Source organism: Manacus candei, unplaced genomic scaffold (genome assembly GCF_025592945.1).
Source record: "Manacus candei isolate 608988 ecotype Guabito, Panama unplaced genomic scaffold, ASM2559294v1 h1tg000017l, whole genome shotgun sequence".
Taxonomy (NCBI): Eukaryota; Metazoa; Chordata; class Aves; order Passeriformes; family Pipridae; genus Manacus; species Manacus candei.
The window spans coordinates 25,712,995-25,730,223 of NW_026138065.1; the positions used below are offsets into that span (position 1 = coordinate 25,712,995).

The 17,229-nt window shown below is 38.7% G+C and overlaps 2 protein-coding genes across 7 annotated transcripts in view; one reads left to right on the forward strand and one right to left on the reverse strand.

Moving 5' to 3' along the window:
- The window catches only part of LIN9 (lin-9 DREAM MuvB core complex component), a 47,088-nt gene that overhangs the window by 3,665 nt on the left and 26,194 nt on the right, over nt 1–17,229 (reverse strand). The window contains exons 8-17 of one of the 5 annotated variants that reach the window (XR_007903916.1): nt 16,150–16,283; nt 15,067–15,186; nt 14,793–14,894; nt 9,844–9,924; nt 6,339–6,464; nt 5,817–5,999; nt 5,610–5,707; nt 4,043–4,367; nt 2,917–2,980; nt 1,237–1,346 (exon numbers count right to left, since the gene is read on the reverse strand). Coding sequence is in view for 1 of the 5 variants with exons in the window: in XM_051783405.1 (XP_051639365.1) it covers nt 4,262–4,367; nt 5,610–5,707; nt 5,817–5,999; nt 6,339–6,464; nt 9,844–9,924; nt 14,793–14,894; nt 15,067–15,186; nt 16,150–16,283 (950 nt within the window). In the remaining 4 variants the exon portion in view is untranslated. The other 4 variants (XR_007903915.1, XR_007903918.1, XR_007903917.1 and 1 more) reach the window with 4 other exon arrangements.
- On the forward strand, nt 28–14,777 carry MIXL1 (Mix paired-like homeobox). 2 transcript variants are annotated; one of them, XM_051783427.1, is made up of 2 exons: nt 28–315; nt 392–881. In XM_051783427.1, exons 1-2 carry the CDS (start codon nt 28–30, stop codon nt 809–811), a joined length of 708 nt encoding a protein of 235 aa, XP_051639387.1. In that variant the 3' UTR covers nt 812–881. The 2 variants fall into 2 exon arrangements, 1 of the variants encoding a protein (XP_051639387.1); XR_007903919.1 differs by lacking the exon at nt 392–881 and adding an exon at nt 14,550–14,777 and having other exon boundaries at nt 239–315.

A 17,229-nucleotide genomic window follows, 5' to 3' on the forward strand; every position in this document is an offset into this window, starting at 1 on the left:
CGGTCCGGACCCCTGCTCGCCGCTGCCATGGCCGCGCTGCGCTTCGGGGGGTCCCCGGCGGAGCCGCCCGCCTTCCCCGCGGGCAGGTGGGCGGGGGGCGGCGGGCCCGGCCCGGCCTCGCCCGCCCTCAGGGCGCTTCCCTCGGCCGAGCCGTCGGAGGGGGCGCCGGCGGCTTCGCAGCGTCGGAAGCGGACGAGCTTCACGGCGGCGCAGCTGGAGACGCTGGAGCTGGTTTTCCAGGACACCATGTACCCGGACATCTATCTGCGGGAGAAGCTGGCGGACGCCACCCAGATCCCCGAGTCCCGCATCCAGGTGAGGGGCGTCGGCCGCGCCGCGCCCGCCGCGCCGGGGCCGCCCCGCCGCCCTCACCGCCGCCCTCTCTCCCCAGGTGTGGTTCCAGAACCGCCGCGCCAAGTCCCGCCGCCAGCGGGGCCCGCCCCGCCCCGGCCCCGCCGCGCCGCCGCCGCCGCCCTGCCCGCGGCCGCCCCACTTCGCCGCCCTGCGCGCCCCGGAGCGGCCCCGCCGCGCCCTCCCCGGGGCGGCCCGGGCGGAGGACGGCTCGGCCCCCTACGAGTGGCCGCCGGCCGCCGCCTTCCCTCCCTGCCCCGGATTCGAGGGCTTCCCGCCCGGCCAGCCCGGCCGGGCCGAACCCGCCCCGTTCGCGGGGAGCGCCGCCGGCCCCTTCGCGCCGGCCCGCGCCTTCTGCGGGCAGTACTCGCCCGTGTCGGATGCCGAGGACACCAGCGGCTACTCGGAGTCGGGCTCGGAGTGGGAGGAGAACGCGCTCAGCGCCTTCCGCGCCCTCTGAGCGCCGCCCCGGCGGGACGCAGCCCGGCCTGGGCAGAGGGTTAAACCCGCAGCCCAACCCGCCAAACCCCTCCCGGGGTGCGCTGCTCGGGCGGGGAGCAGCCACACAGCGTGCTACCTCACCCCAGCTGCTCTGCCACTGTTGCACTTTATCCGGTAGTAACTGATTTTACCTATTTATTTAAGAAAGATACGGGTCGGCTCCATCAGCTGAGGACATCTTTTTACCCTGTACTTAAAGCTTTCTGATAGCGTGTTTTGTATTTCTATTTAACCTTCTTTAGCCAAAAAGCTAACCAAATCCACTGTGTTTTGGGGGTGGGGACTGGTCTTAGAAAAGAGTGGGATGGTCTGTCGGAGTTTTTTGAAGAAAATAAAGGTTTACATTTTTGCTCCGCTTGTGTGTGTTTTAGCAGGGTGTCTTACCTTGGCTGACATGAGGTAGGAAAGTGGTAGATATCCCAGCTACAAGTTCTCTTCCCGGGTCCTGGAGAGCCACAGCTGCGGTTCAGCTGCCAATGAGAGACCTAAGGGGCCTGAAGGATGGGTTAGAGAAACAGCCTTAAACCTTCTCTGTCAGTATTTGTCTCAAATCTCCTCTAAACGAACACCCCCATCCCTGAACTAAAATGCAAATTTATGGACTAAGTAGTATGAAACTCCAAATCTCAAGTGCTCAGACAAAAGCGTCCAGTCTGCCACTTGAGCCAACGTCAGTGTTAAACTACAGAAAAGTAGGACTATTTTGTGGACACTGTAAAGGTGCTTCAGCTTTGAATTCTAGTGACTCCACAGAAGCTGTTCAATGATGAGTTGTGGGCTGAATGGCTCTGCACTGAGAATACCAAAATTAGTAGTAACAGAAGCCTCTCCTGTAATTCAATTTATTGAGGAAGGATAAATTACTGCATGTGTATTCTGAGGATAAGGCCAACCTACAAAATGGTACGTCAGAGCCTACCAGAGCAAGCTGTAAGACTACAGTTAGGGGAGAGCACCTGAATGACATGAGGATCAGAAGCACAGGAAACATTACCCATGTACTGGTGGCAGAAATATCCTATGTCAGGAATCACGCTCCTGCTAGAATAAGGCTACCAATGCACAAAATTCCTCAGTGCCACCCCATAACATACCTGTGCTTGTGAGATCTGGGACAGCTGAACCCTGGCTGGACTGCAAGCTTGTAAGTGAAGTGGCATAGCAGGATTGCTGATTAATATTCTCCCTCCAAAAAACACAGCTGCCCTTGAAAAAACATGAAGCAAAAACCAACCAACCTCAGGACAGCACCTGTCTCCCAAGTGGACTTGGGTGCAAAAGGAACTGCTATGTTGAGGGTCAGGAAGACCCCTGAAGAGAAGCACTCACAAAAAATGAGACCATCATTTCTTGGAGGCTCACGGTAAATTCAAGTTTACTGATTTTAAGAAACGAAAGTAACTTGTTCTGCTCCTGCAGACTTCAGTTACAGTAGCTGCAGTGAGTTCTTGAGACTCCTGCTATGCTTAGGGCACATTCAGCAAAAACAGTCATATTTGTTACTGTCACCAAAATTCAACATTATCTCTAACCCAACATATTGGTACCCAAGGAGAAATGCAGCCTCTTAAAGAAAAGATGTGTATATTCACATTGCCAGCAGCAATAGATAAATGACATGTGAAAGTACACAGATATGCGTGTTACAAATGGTGTATCTTCCTATTACCCTGCAATAATTAAAGAAAGGATAGTGGGTTCTATGAGCACCAGAAGACAAGGACAGGGGTGCAAGGGGATGGTTCCTTTTTCCCGAGTTAGCTGTAGATCAGATTAGTTCCTGTCCACTAAACCTATGTACCTTAAGTTAGGCTGTGGCACCTTTCTCTGTTTAAATGAAAAGGGTGGTGGGAAAGGACACATTTCTGTCTTCTTAACCAAACAGATGGTAACATCACAAAATAATGGGTAACATAATTACAGAAGCAATTGCAGGGACCACCATAATGTTCTATTGCATTATGAGAGGTAAGTTTCCATGGGTAATTCAGCTAAATTACTGTTTAGCATTATTTTGTAATACTTCTTGTAAGTTTCTAAGTACCTTTTAAAACAGCTACTCACCTCGTCCTCATAACATTTCTTTTTTCAGCAATTAACTTCTCTTAAAAAAATGACCTGAGACCATCTGCAAAAAAGTTTGCATTTTTGTGAAATATATCAACTCTCATAGCTCAATTTATTCAGTTACAAATTTCATTGAGAATAAAAGATTTATGCATTTCTCTTAATTAACAGAACAAGTTTAGCTAAATATAAACTCTGCACTAAAGTTTTGCAGTGGCACAATACCAACACAGAATACAGAAGCATCTTTAAACTATACAAAATTTTTAAATTGAAAATAATCCTGTTTACATATTCTTTATACATTAACATATAAAAGACCTTATTTAATGAGGCATCTAAAAGAATCAAAAACATCTCTACAGCTATCTCTGAAAATTCAAATCTGGAAACAATTCATTACACAGAAGCTTTACAAGACTATTTAAACAAACCAATACACACTTTTTACAAGATTAACATTCCAAAAGGTTAATTCCAATTCCTAGGCAGGTTCTCACTTTTTATTTTTGTAGTTTACCTCACTGGGTATATTTCATTATAAAAATTTTCATATTTATATATGTTGGGTACTGTTGAATAACCAGTAATCTAATTTAAAAGTTGTGCAAAACAAACAAAAATTTGGAAAAACAATATGTTTAACCAGTCTTTTATATAAAATACCAACCACAGCACTTCTTTTGCCCTGTGTGGAGGGAAAAAGCCATAACCAATTTCTTTCTGGAAAGTTACCAGTTACATTTTTATATTCCTTCATTAGACTCCTTCTATAAGTTACGATAAATTAAGAGCTCCAACAAGACACTGACTGATTGATAGACCTGCCCAACATCCTCATGTTTACAGCTTATGTTTGCTGCCTGTATCCTGCTGCTGCTTTCTTAGATCAGGGACGGTGCTGGCAGTTCTCAAGACCTACACAGAAGTGTAGCTTTACACAACAAAGACATGCCATGTGGCTACTAAACTGAACCATTTCCTCTTCGTCACTTCTAACATACCAGGAGACCCAACAGCAAGAGGTGCACAGAATTAATCTGAACTTTCAAAAACTAAGTTCAAATTATATGAAAGTATGTTTTCAAGTTTACTATAATAAATGCAATTACTAAGAGATTACCAGTTAGCAAAACTACTGCATGTGAATAACAAATGGAGAAATCTAATGTAACGCTGGCCAGTAATGCTGGTTTTCTTAAGAAGCGGATATAATAGATTCAAAAGGGTCCTTTCTGAGAGGTTTTCTTTTCCCTTATCTTCTGGCAGTTAGGATATTTGGTGAAGCCTATAGAAAGGAAGGTTTTCCAGAACTACTTGCTGTACACTTGAGAGGAAGTTTTCAGTCTCTGTTGGTGTTATTAGCTGCAAAAGCATGTAAATTTCCCATCTGGCTCAGACCACTCTGAATATGTGCAACATGGATCTCAACGTTATTCTGAAAACAACTATGGGAAGAAAAGAAGAAGGAAATAAATAAAAGTGTTTAACCCCATATTTAAGAGTTGTGTCTGAATATTTTTACAGTGAAAGTCAAGATGTGAACACAGCCAGTATAAAAATTCAGATGAACTGGAGAGGAGTAGAAACAAATGCAACCTGACAGAGAAATCCGTGAAAACAGCATTTGCACAAACCGCTGCATGAAATCAAGAGTTACTGACTTGGGTACTTTAAATAAGGCTTTAACATGACCAGAGTTAGTGAAATCAAAATATTATGAAGACATGCTAAAATGCCCAAAATAAGTACAATGAAATGGAAACATCACATTCTTCGCTGGGTACATCAACCTTTAGTTGAATCCATTCTAATGTGTAATTTGCAGTGTTGATCACAGAGAAGTTTCACTAATGCTTGGGGTTTTTGTTTTTACTAATGAAAGATGCTATAAAATAGCATTTCTCAATAATTGTTTTGAAATAAAAGGCTATCCTACTATCTTTGGGAAAAAAAATTAAAAATTTAAAGACTCATGTTCAGCCTCCTGTTTAAATGCAGCAATACAAGTAATAAGAGTATAAGAAGATACTTAGCATTTAGGTATATTTTCTAAATGATGTAATTTAGCAGCATCTTAATTATTTAAAGAATGCTGGTCACAAATTGCTGGAGGCTGCAGTGTACTCCAGACAAGTATCACCATATTCTAGCTATTTTTATAATGCTTCCTCCGGCACCTGCTTGTGACAACTGTTGAAAAATGGCCCATCAAGACTAGATGGGCCTTTGATCTGGCACAATATTGCTGTTCTTCTGTTTCTTGGCTTAAAATCTTGCTAATGGAAGCTGGTCTCATGTGCCAGCTTTTGGTATTTACGGACAAGAGGTTGAGTATGCTAAAAGAACACTGAAGTTGTACTGTTCTGTAGTTTAAAGAACTTGTAAGTGGGATTTCAAAATCTGAAAATGTTCTAAAATGACTAAAGAACAAGAAAGTCTAGTGTTGCTGCACCAATTCAGCGCTTTTTTATTTTTTTTTACCAGGTTACTTCCCTGATAGGTTCAAACAGAAAACTGCTCATTTCACATATCCTGTAAGAAGCCCCTTTTTAGATGGTACCCTTCCTGTTAAGCAGAAGTTACCAGATTACACCTCCAAATTTTAATCAAATGTTCATCTCTAAAATACAGTAAGAACTGCCTGCTGGCACAAAATGGGTAATTAAGAAATATTCGAAAAGTAATACCTGATATTTGAGGAGTCTATTGAATTCTTAATGTCATTTAATGAATCTGTTAGTGATTTAAATTCAAAGGAATTCAGATCACCTCCTTCTGCTAGACACTGTAGGGGAAGAAAACAAAAATGTTCTCACAGTTCAGCACAAAGAAACTGGCAGAGCTTTAATACTATGTGTTTTATGGGAGATGCTATTTTTTTGCAAACACTGTACCTTGATTTGCAGTAATATTGCTGTAAGCCTAGAGATAAGATCAGTCAAATTTTCACTCTCAACACAAAGTTGTCCTGTCGATGAGGTATTTGCTTGCCTGACGACCTCCTGAGCTTCCTCTTCACACCTACGCCTCAGATCCGTGGGTTGGTCAGCAGGCTGGAGGCCCTGGTCAGGAGCAAGCTGCATAGATATAAGAGAGAAATTAAGAATAAAAAATAAAGAATTAAAATGTCCTTTGCATTTGGTGGATGTGTGAAATGATATTATTTCAAAGAAAGTTCACAGGTTTATAATATGCAGTATTTTTTCTTCATGTATGTCTATTTAAAAACAGGCCACTGGTATCAGCAAAAGTGTCTGTTGCTCAGACAAAGGCAGAGACAGAGAAGGAATCCAACACAGCTACTAACAGTTTCATTTCAAAGTGACCCCCACCTATGCCCTATTCCCAAGGAATTCTGTTTTCTACTTAGATTAAGCAAAACCAACAAGTACATACAGACTCCAGCAAAATCTTACCTCATAACAATACTGTTGAACTTTATGCAAAACTTTATTTAAGTCTTTGTTGAGTTGTTCTAGATCTAGAACAATAGTTGCATATCTCCTCTGAAACTCAATGCTTATTGGCATGGAATAGGATTTCTGTGGAAAACACAAAGCACATTAAAGTTAATGCAGTACTGAACATTTATAAATTTGGAACTCATCAAAAGGAACTTTCACTGGAAAATAATACTGAGATATTTGAAATCCCAGCGTTTAATAAAAAAAAGTTAACATACAAAATACTAAAATGCAGTATTACTATTTATAATTCCAAGTGACAAGTGTGTAGGTAACAACCACGCTTTTATTCTCTTCTTAAAAGCACTACGATAATCTATGGTGGTAAATGCTACAGAAGATGACAGTGATCTGACCTGCTTATTCTCCAATAGCTGGGCATGGCTTCTCTCTACTGGTTCAGCAGAAAACTATCCTGTCAGCCTGTCAGCAAGGGAACAGTATAGGACAATCTGGCCTCGACCACCTCTGCTGCAGGATGGGAGGCACATTTGGCTAGTAAGTTAGTGGTCACTTGAGGATGACTCAGTGCTTACACACCTTCTGTTACAGCTAACAGTTCTGCCAAAAAAGAGAGTCACTAGAGCTTATATTTGTTAATGTAGGTATTTTGTAAGCACAATTTCCACAAAAAGAATAAATACCAGAATACAGTACTTTTTTTCTTATACTCTTTTCAGAATATAGCTTGATATTGTTTGAGTGATATTTACGAAATTGAAACAAAACATACAATATATTATAAAAGTTCCTCCAAAAATACCTTTTGCAACATAAGATGGATGTACTTCTACTTCTAGCCACTTCTAGTCTGAGATACAGGTATCTCGTACAATCAGACCTGTAGCTATAGATTTTACAGCACAAGATAAACCAAATTGCAAAGCCAAGAGCCTTCATCAGGAGGATCCTTGTCAAAAACTCAAAATCAAGGTTTCAGTTATCAGTTCAGTTCAAAGTTAACCAATCACTGAAACAATCTTCAGGGATTTACAAGTCTGAATACCAAATTAACAGGGCTTTAAACTAACACCATCATTTCAGAATTCACTGGAAACTAGCATAAATTTGACACACTTCCTGCAGCTCTGGAACACAGGAAAAAAATTGTAACTTTCAGACCTTCTCCAATGATCAGCTTCCCTAGAGCAGACTGGACTACTCCAGGTTAACCATGAAAGCTGCAGACAATTGTGGATTCCCTATCAGGAAAGGTTAAGGGCATTCTATGGTAATGATGGTGAAAGGAATATTTCTCAGCACCAGCACTGTTTCTGATCCAAGATCTGGAAACAGGGACAAACAGCTGAACCGTTAGAAAAAAGATGGATTGGCTTTCAGTGGATGGAAACAAGTAACACCTCTGTCTGTCACATCTAGATGCTTCTCTGAAACAACCAGCACTACCTCTACCTTGTCTTTACTGCAGATCAAGTGAAAAAATGAACTGTCCATCCTTTTATTTGTATTTGTTTATCCAAATGTTTACTGTTTTACGTACATGGTAATTTGTTTATAGCCCGCAACCCTGACTTGTATAGTGATGTCAAAAAAATGAAATAGAAAATGTGCAGTTTTATGCATTAATAGCTCCTCTGAAGGCATCTCATGAGTTGTGTAGATTTATTATTATTGCCAAATAATAATGGACTACATTCAGTATCTGTTCTAATTTTGGTCAGTTCCATTTATTTCTATATTGAATCAGTCATTAAAAAAAAAAAAGTCTTAATAAAAGGATTACTTTAAACCAAACAGTGGTTTTACTCTAACAATCATCAAATCACAACTGTATGAATTATTATCGAAGTCTGACAAAGCGTACACCTGAACGAACTCCAAGGATTTGATTTTATTCTCTTTTGGGTATGCTATTGATGTTGAAATGTATTTGGGCTAGAAAAAGATTCTTGTTCAAAGGAAATATATTTTAAAGGAGAAACAACACATATACAGTGGCACAAATGTAGATGGGATTGCCAAGGGACAAAGAGGATTAGAAGACAGGCTAAGAATATGGCCCAATAGGAAGGTATCACATCCTCTATTTTTATCAGTGCAGCCTTGAATAGTAACAGAGGTTGTTTTATGATTGCTGGTTTACAAAGGAAATAGAGCAGGGAAGAATTTCAAAAGTATCTCTAAGTCCTTATCCAGGCTACAAGTGACCTAAAATATATCAAATTTAACGTTTATTTCTAGATTCCTTTCTTCCCCATTGCTCTTTTTTGCTCTTTCAATTTTGTGGAATAAGAAGACCAAGAAAAATAACAATACAGTTAATTTATGATTTAGTAGCTGAAAGATGTGTTAACATCTGGGTTCTCATCAAGAGGAAGGCTACTGTCATTCCTATGATTTCCTTATCTATGCAAAAGTACCAATATCTAAGAAAAAACAAAAATTTTTTTATTTTAAGAAGAGTTGGTAATTTTTTCATTATCACAGTTAGAGGTTGCAATGGTATGTTTTAATCTACTTCTCTTTGCATCTCCTTTAGTTACTAACACACAAAATTACAATACAAAACATTTGATGCACAAGAAAAATAATGTAGTAACTGAAATGACAACAAGGTTCTGAAGGGCTTCATCACAGCACAAAACAAGATAATTACAGAGACATGGGGATGGATGGGGCAGTAGGAAGCAGAGTAACAGAATGCACACATGCATATGATCGTTGAAGAGGCAAAATCAGAAATCTTACCACAATAAATCAAAACCTTCAACATTCAAATATTTTACATGAAAAAAGAAGTCAGCGTTTTGGTTTCAAGAAATAAAAGGGACTCCTCTTCCTCTCCACAAACCTTTAGCCTTCTGTCTGTACACTGCAGAGACAACAGCCTGAATGGGCGCTGGCAGAAGGTTGAGACTGATATCCTTCTGCTTTCAAGTTGATTTATAGCCATGGGTGGTAGACGAGGCATTCTTATCATTTTGATTTACTGACTGCTGATTAGATAAAGTTAGCAAGAAAAACTATTCTGCTGCTGCTGCTAATTATGCTGTAGCTGCTCTGGTACTGTAATTTTAAATGCTGGTCAAGGGCACTCAGAGCTTTACATAGAAAATCTCTGAAATGAGTAATTGTTTTAGTCAGAAAGCTAAGAAAATAAGCATCTAACATCTGCAAAGTAATATTATGATGAATGTCTTACCAGACAAACTTATACCCCACGTTCTCAAAGTACATAGTATTTCCTTACTTTATGTGTCAAGTGACAAGTGCTATCCTGATATTAACATTAATCAGTTTCCAAACGCTTTCAAAGGAGAATCATATTTCAAACTACTGACCTCTCTGACTTGTCTTTAAAAAAATAAAAAAAAATTTCATGTTATAGGAAGCAATCAAATACAGATTTTATCTAGACTCTACTTCTAATTGTATCTATTTGCATCAGCTGTTAAAGCATATCCTGTTTTAAGAATTGAAAAGAGAACATTCTCACCAGCTTTTCTGCTTCTGTATTCATCTCTCTCAATTGTTTGATGTGTTCCTTCTTGATCATAAGGATTTTCGATAACCTGGTCTAAAACAAAGGAACTATTTTTAGAATGAATAGGTCCTTAAGCAGTTTCGAAATGCCATAGAAATTAAAGATAGAAAACCATATGTGTTTCTTTCATAATTTAAAATTTATTTCTCAGTTGTTCATCAAGTTAAGATGCAGAAATTAAAATTAATCAGAATTAAATGATGGATTTTCTAGATATTTTTAAAGCATTTCCAAGTGCCATAAATTGATGAGTGCTAAAATCCATCAGCTGAAATTCCCTCTAGGAAGGCTAATATAATTTATGGCCAGCAAGAGGCTGAAGAACCTTCTTTTTTTTGGTGGGGTTTTTTTTTCAGCCTGAAGGAGAGCAAAGGGTGTTATGGTCATGTACTACAATTAATATCACTCACCTTATCACACCTTTTTTCACACAGTTCTCAGCCTGTTCTCAGCTGTGCCCTCTACTGAGCTCCAGCCCTTTGTGTAAACTCTTGCAGTAAAAACTGGTATAGGGATTGGGTCTGCTTTATACAGAACAATTCTGGCTTTCCATTTCCCTTTTTCATAAAGGGAATACCCTGTTTCCCCTGCCCTTGGGACCTAGTAGGCTGAAGTGGAAATCACTGGGAGGGCTCTCAAACACACACATCACTCCTAGAACTACTCATACTTGAGGGCCCCGAGAGAAATCCTCACTCCACTACAACCAGCAACAGTTTTATTACTGATGTAAACAGAGCCAAGATTTCAGGTTTCATAAATTCCAAAGGGGTTAAACTGCATCCTAGTAGTAAAACACGTGACTGGGAGAAATAGGAACCTCTAGTCCAACATATATCTGACTCATGTATAATCCCTTTTGTTGATTTTCAAGTTCAGTCTTAACACAGCCAGGTTGCTTGCCCTCACAAACTGTAATAGAAAATTTTTCCAGGACCTCTTCCAGCTGTTGAGGAATATTCTGGGAATTTCTATGCTAAATGCATTCTTTTTCACTTCATAGCAATTTGTTCCAAATTGCCAAACAGCCAAAGTTGTTTTTCAGCTAAATATAGCTCTCCCTCCTTATATTTATCCCTGTTCATTCAGAGACAATAAAAGCATCTCTTCTCCACTGTTCTTTCACTATACTAATCACAATACAATCCCTTCCAGACTCCACTCCCATACAAAGTTCTTCATCTCCTAAATTTTTGTGGCCCTTTCTGTATATTTTTATCCATTTGCTGTTATCTTTCCTGGCTGTGAGCACAGGAAGTCTGTACCAGTATTCTAAATGACACACCTGTAAACTAAATCTGTAAAATGGCACCAATACTTCTCTCTTTCTACCACAAATATTTTGCCAGATGCATGTGATGAACTGATGACGAGCCATGGTCAGAGTCACAGGCAATACTGCATTGGTTGTCACCCTCCCTATTATAGCTGCTCATTTCTGTCCTTGTGCTGTCCCCCAATGTCTGTGCTGAGCCACCACCTGCATTTTTTGCACTTTGAATTTTGCATGAAGAACCCAATCATGGAACCGATAATGACAAACCAATAAATTTAAAAAGGCAAGAAAGGTTTAAAGTTGTTACTTGTGAGATGGATTATCTCTGAATATGTTTCTAACACACCACACAAGTGCTCACGTTGCCAGTAAAACACCTGGGAGGAAGGAAAGCACTGTTCACCATCTGCCACTGCTGCCAAAAGTTACTTGTAAAGCTTTGCTCTTGTCACCATCCAGCAACTGCCTAGCAAGTTTTCTCCTTCATGAAGTTGTTGAGTCCCCAAATTAAGCAGAATATATTATTTGCTCCCCAAATTTGCAAGGCATTCACTTCTATGCTTTACTTCTACTTTGAGGTCCAGACATACTCAAGGATGCATAGCCCTAGTTGTCCAGCTGATGAGCTTGGATTTGATATTATATTCATCCTATTCCCAGATATATTCCAGTAATCAAGATAATCTGATTCTTTCTACAAGAAACTCTGACCTTTCACTGTATCTATCATATTCACCAACTTTCTCTCAGAGGTACATTTTATTAATTAGACTTCCATTTTCATTTGCCAGTGTCATCTGTGAACGTTTTCTATCTATCCCTATTTTCCTTGAAAAATTCTTCTATAACAGCTCTATTTTCAGCATAACTCATCCTGTTTATTCTTGTAAGTAAAGAGTATTTTATTTACTCATTAAACCAGAAACAAGTTTTTAGTACAATGCTTTTCCACATTAAGAAAGATGAAGGAATAATCCTACCAGTATGTTTAGATTTGTACTTAAGATTTCATTTTTTAGTCAGAAAATACAAGTATTTCAAAATGAAGTGCATGATAACTTACTATGCAATATTTTCAAAATTTTCATCAGCAGAAAACAGTCAAAAATCCAGTATCAATTTTCAGGCTGTTCCTCCTGCATTTAAGCTGGGAAGATCCCTCCTTTCCCCACAGTGATCAGGCAGACACCAGGTTCTGCCCGTGCTGCATTAAAACACTCCCTCTACTGGACACGCAGCGACCCGCTGAACATCTGCTTTGTCCTAGAGTGCTTCCTTTCAAATCGAAATTTTTACCCCAAAACAAAAAAACAAAGAAGGGAAGAAGAGGAGAGAGATCCTAAAACCAAAATAAAAAAAAAAACCCTCCAGCTGAGCGCTTGGAAAAACATCCTCCAAATTTGTTGACTAGAATGTAAGAATGTAATCTATTGATTTTGACCTGCTCATATAGCTTATGAAATATTTAAGGATACATTATATATTGAACTAAGCATGAAAGACTTCTTTTAAAATTTATTACTCATTTGTTGTTGAATTTATTCTTAATATCATAATGTTAATTTTTGAGCCAATCTTCTCCTAACACACGTCTGTCCACAGTAAAACCCAGAAACTCAGTCTCTGATATCAAACTGTAAACATGTAGGAATTAATATAAAGATTTAGAAAGAACAATGATTAAAATAGTTGTTACAAGTCCCAATATTTGCTTACAACTGCAAGTCATATGTAAAGAGAATATCCCTAACGTTTATTTGTAAGTGTCTGCACATGATTTTGGATACACTTGCTTTTCTTTCAAATTAATTTCAAAATCTGTAAAAGGGAACTAGGGGGCTGAGTTGAAATCTTATTAAAGGTGTGCTGCATTTTTTCTGTTTTGTCCAAAATGTTTCCCATAAAATTGTTTCTTCATGGTCTCATAAATAACTGCCTGGCAGTAGTTCTCCAGTAGTTCTTCAAATCAAACATTTTCTGATCATTGACTTCCTGACTCACCATTAAATCAGAAAAAGGGCTTTAACTTCTTTTAGGTATCACTATATAAGAAAGGCTAGAACATCCTGAGCAGTAGCCTTTAACATAAAAATACATCTGGTCTGGTGAATGCAGTGCAATCAATAATCAATATTCACCAGTCTCATGTATTTCACAACATCAAATTTCAGTACCTCCTCAAACTTCTAATAAAAAAAATTGATGCTTAAAAATGATGCTTCAAGTCCTTCCATAAATGTTTAAGCCTCAAGATTCTTTGTCAAAAAGGTGCATAAAGTCTCAAGTTGCTCACATAAACAAATGCCAAAAACCCATGGATTGATTTTGTTCAAAATATGTTGAAAATCTTCAAGCAAAAATACATATTAATGCAGTATCTTTGTAAAATGCCACCATTTGTAATACAATCAAGAGGCCTATACTTGTAAAACTCAGATTTCTTTATAAGGAGTAAAATATACAATCAAACGTGACTGAGGAATCACACATTTTCACATTTCAAATATACAAAGTATTTGTAAAGCTCAATACACCTTAGTTACCCAGTTTCACTGATCACAGTGACTCAAGGACAGTCTGCAGACAGTCTTTGTTTATGCTGCTAAACTATATCTTTTGAGTATTTCAATTTTTAGCATAATTAACCTTATTGCAACTATATCTATGTTAAACTTTCTTAGCTAAGCTAGATGCCAAGCCACATTTTTCAAAATAAGCTTCATAGAAGTTTTCCCTAAAAAAAAAAATTAATAGATGATTCTGTCAAATCAAATTCATTATGCTCAATGACCCAAATATTAATGTGTCACATGAGCTACACACACAACTTTATTCTTTTGACCAATTACACAGACTTTAAAATCTGAGAGGCATTCAGCAATATTATTTCTCAGTTCTTAATATTTTAAACGTGGGTCATTCCAATCTCCTTTGGTATGTTCAAAACTGCTTTCATTGTTAAGGAATTCAATCACTTAAGCTATGCCAACACGAGCAATTACATTCTTCCATCATCCTGGAAAGTAACTTGCTTCAGTGAATTTTGATATTCAATGAACTTCAGTTTTCTAACATTAATTGTCTGCACTCTTCTGAACTGGTGTATAAAAATCATGGAGGAATTATTTCATTAAGGTGAAGAGAAAACACTGTTTTCTTATCTATATAGCATGGTATGTTTGCTTGCAGGGAAATGAGTGCTGCTTTTCTTCTCCAACAGGGTAGGACATTACATAACATAAAATATCGCATTATACAATATATGATAATGCACATGGGCAAATGTTCTTTGCACAATGCCAGTATATTTTAAATAAATAAAAGAGTCTAAACACAGTACAATGTTTGCAGGTAGAAATAATGTCTTTTTTTTTTTTTCCAGAGCAAGTGGTAGAGCTGGGAAAAAGAGGACACACTTTTGGAGACCCCTGTGGTCTGAAGAGCGGCATATTTCAAAGGTTATGAACAAGTGAGAAAATTAAGAAGGGGCCAAGGAGGGAATAAAAACAAAGTTTATTAACATCTCTTCAAAAGTGAATTTGGATATTACTTTCATAAATCAACAGAAGGTCATTTAACTGCGGAAGAATTGGCAGAATAAACACAAAAGGACAATACCACTTACCACTTGAATGAGGAATTCTACCGGAAAGCCTCCTAGTGTTTCACTATCTGTGCCTGAAATTTTGCTTTTCCACGAAGATTGTCCTAATAAAGGATCACTATCCTGTATAGGAAAAAACATTTAAATTAAAAGCTTAGTTTTAGAGGGTTTTGCTAACCTTTTTATCTTGCTGAATAACCTCAGAAAATTAATCTCAAAAACTGTTGAAGGTAACAGTTTCAACATGTATCAAAAAATCTTCAATGATTAATACTACAAGAAAAAAGTAACTTACTGTAATTGGAGACTGGAGTGAAGGTGTGTATGGCAATCGGGGAGGAGTCATAAAGAACCTTGAAGGCCGTTGTTTCTGTCCGAAGGCAGCAATTGGCATGGTTTCATGAGGCTCGTTGCTCTGGAAGACAGGAAAAGGATATACCTCAAGTGTCAGATTAATTAATTTTACACATCTCTCGAAGTCTGGATGAGCCATGCCCATCCACACATCAACCCAACAACACAAAAAGATTAATGTTTTCCTTTTGGTCTAGGCAGGAGCTTCAAAACCCTGTTCCACCGCTGGAGTTTTCAGTGTTCCAGCCTCACGTCAAATAAAACCTGCAGGAATATTTCCCAGAATTCTTCTGGCAAGTTGCAGACAAATCACAACTGAACAGAGGTTCAGTAGAGGTTCCAAAGTCAGATCATGACAGGGACTAGAGATTCTAAGTTACACAGATTCAACACTACACAAGATACAAAAGAACATGAGGTCCTCCTAAAAGCTTGCAGTCTAGACCAGACTGTTTGGCAGGAACGATTCCTAGAGCTCGTAAACTGGTACAAAAGCCTATGAGCCAGGAAATCATCCTAAATTGTTTGACCAAAACAACATCCTCCCAGGTGGCTTCATTAGCACAAGAAGTTTCAAAATGAAGTTCAATCAACTCTTAATAGTTGCTTGCAACTACCACAGGCCTTTCCTGACTTTGGCAAATTAAAGAGGGCCAGGTTTTCTTGAACATTTTCTGCAAATCCTGGTGAGATCCCATTGCAGAATTTTCTTTGGGATCTTACACTTCATATATTTCTTCATATTGAACTCAGGTTATTATAATAGCATGTAATAGTAGGTCTAGTAAATTATTCCAGCCTAAGCCATTATGTTTTTATCAATAGGGTTATCCTGCTTTGTAAAGCCATTAAGAGTAGAAGCTCATTATCCTGGAATTTCCCATGCATCTGTTATGCTTGTTTCTACTTTATGACAATACCACCTGGGTATAATATTTTTAATTAAAGCATACCACTGTAGATTTTTTTAATTTGCTTTTTTTTTTTATTACAGCTACTTTGAGAACGTGTCATTAATACTTACAAGAACTTCATAATCTGGGACTGTGTGTGTTCCAAGACCTGCCCTGTCAAAAGTCACTCTGTAGGTAGCGTTAAGGGTGTCCACAGCGTCTATTTGTCCAGTGAACAGACCGTCATGGACACCTCGCAAACGCGCTTAAAAACACAACAAGAAACCAAACACTGTAATGTTCTGACACCATTGAGAAAAACAGACTTAATACACCTTTTGCAAGTGATCCTTTATATGTATAGTTAAAACCCACAGATTAAATGGGAAAAAAAAACAGAAAAGCAAAAGCAAACCCAGAAAAGCAAAAGCAATAAAAATATTACCCAAATTTTTGTCAAATTTAAGTCTGCAGGTCAAATATTTCCCAAATCTAATCCTTAGCACTACACTTATGTCTAAGAAACCCCCACTGTTTAATACCCAATACCTTCTGACAGACAGATTTTGCAGGCAAAAGTCAATTTCCGGATGATTTTGCATAGCACTTCTCTCTGATCACCTCCTCTGATGACTGCATACTTAGCAAAAGACAATGTGGAACCCAGCTCAAGGATACAGCTCTAGGAGAGTGGGGAGAGGCAGTGTTGTGCACTCCTGCTCTTCAGCAAGAATCAAGGGCAATGTTGTTGAACACAAAAAAAGCAATGAACAGTAGTGGCCTGAGTGGGAGATGCTTATGCGAAAAGCATCTCAACCATAATCAGACAGTAGGGAGGAATTCAAGTTTTTATAAAATTAGACAAAACTTGAAGAATGTTTTTAACAATATTCCTTCCTCAGCTATATGTAAGTTTCTTCAGTAAGGCAATATCATGTTCGGCATACATGTCCAACTACAATGCAGTATCAATTGTATATCCATTTCAAAACAGGTATTTTTATATTTATGGAAAAATAAAGTTCAAGTTTTATATTAGGTCAGATTATAAACTCTCAAGCAGCACTCGTTATTTTGCATTTAAGCATATCTCTCTCTCCAAAATTTGGTAGATACATCAGACATTAAAAAACCCCACAGTATGAACAGCAGAAATAACAAACCCTACCAAGTTTGTACCTCAAAACCGTATCACTGTTTTACTAACACTA

Coding starts and splice junctions, on each gene's coding strand:
- MIXL1 (XM_051783427.1), top strand. CDS start 28: ATGGCCGCGCTGCGCTTCGGGGGGTCCCCGGCGGAGCCGCCCGCCTTC. Junction 316..391: donor TCCCCGAGTCCCGCATCCAG/GTGAGGGGCGTC, acceptor CTCTCTCCCCAG/GTGTGGTTCCAGAACCGCCG.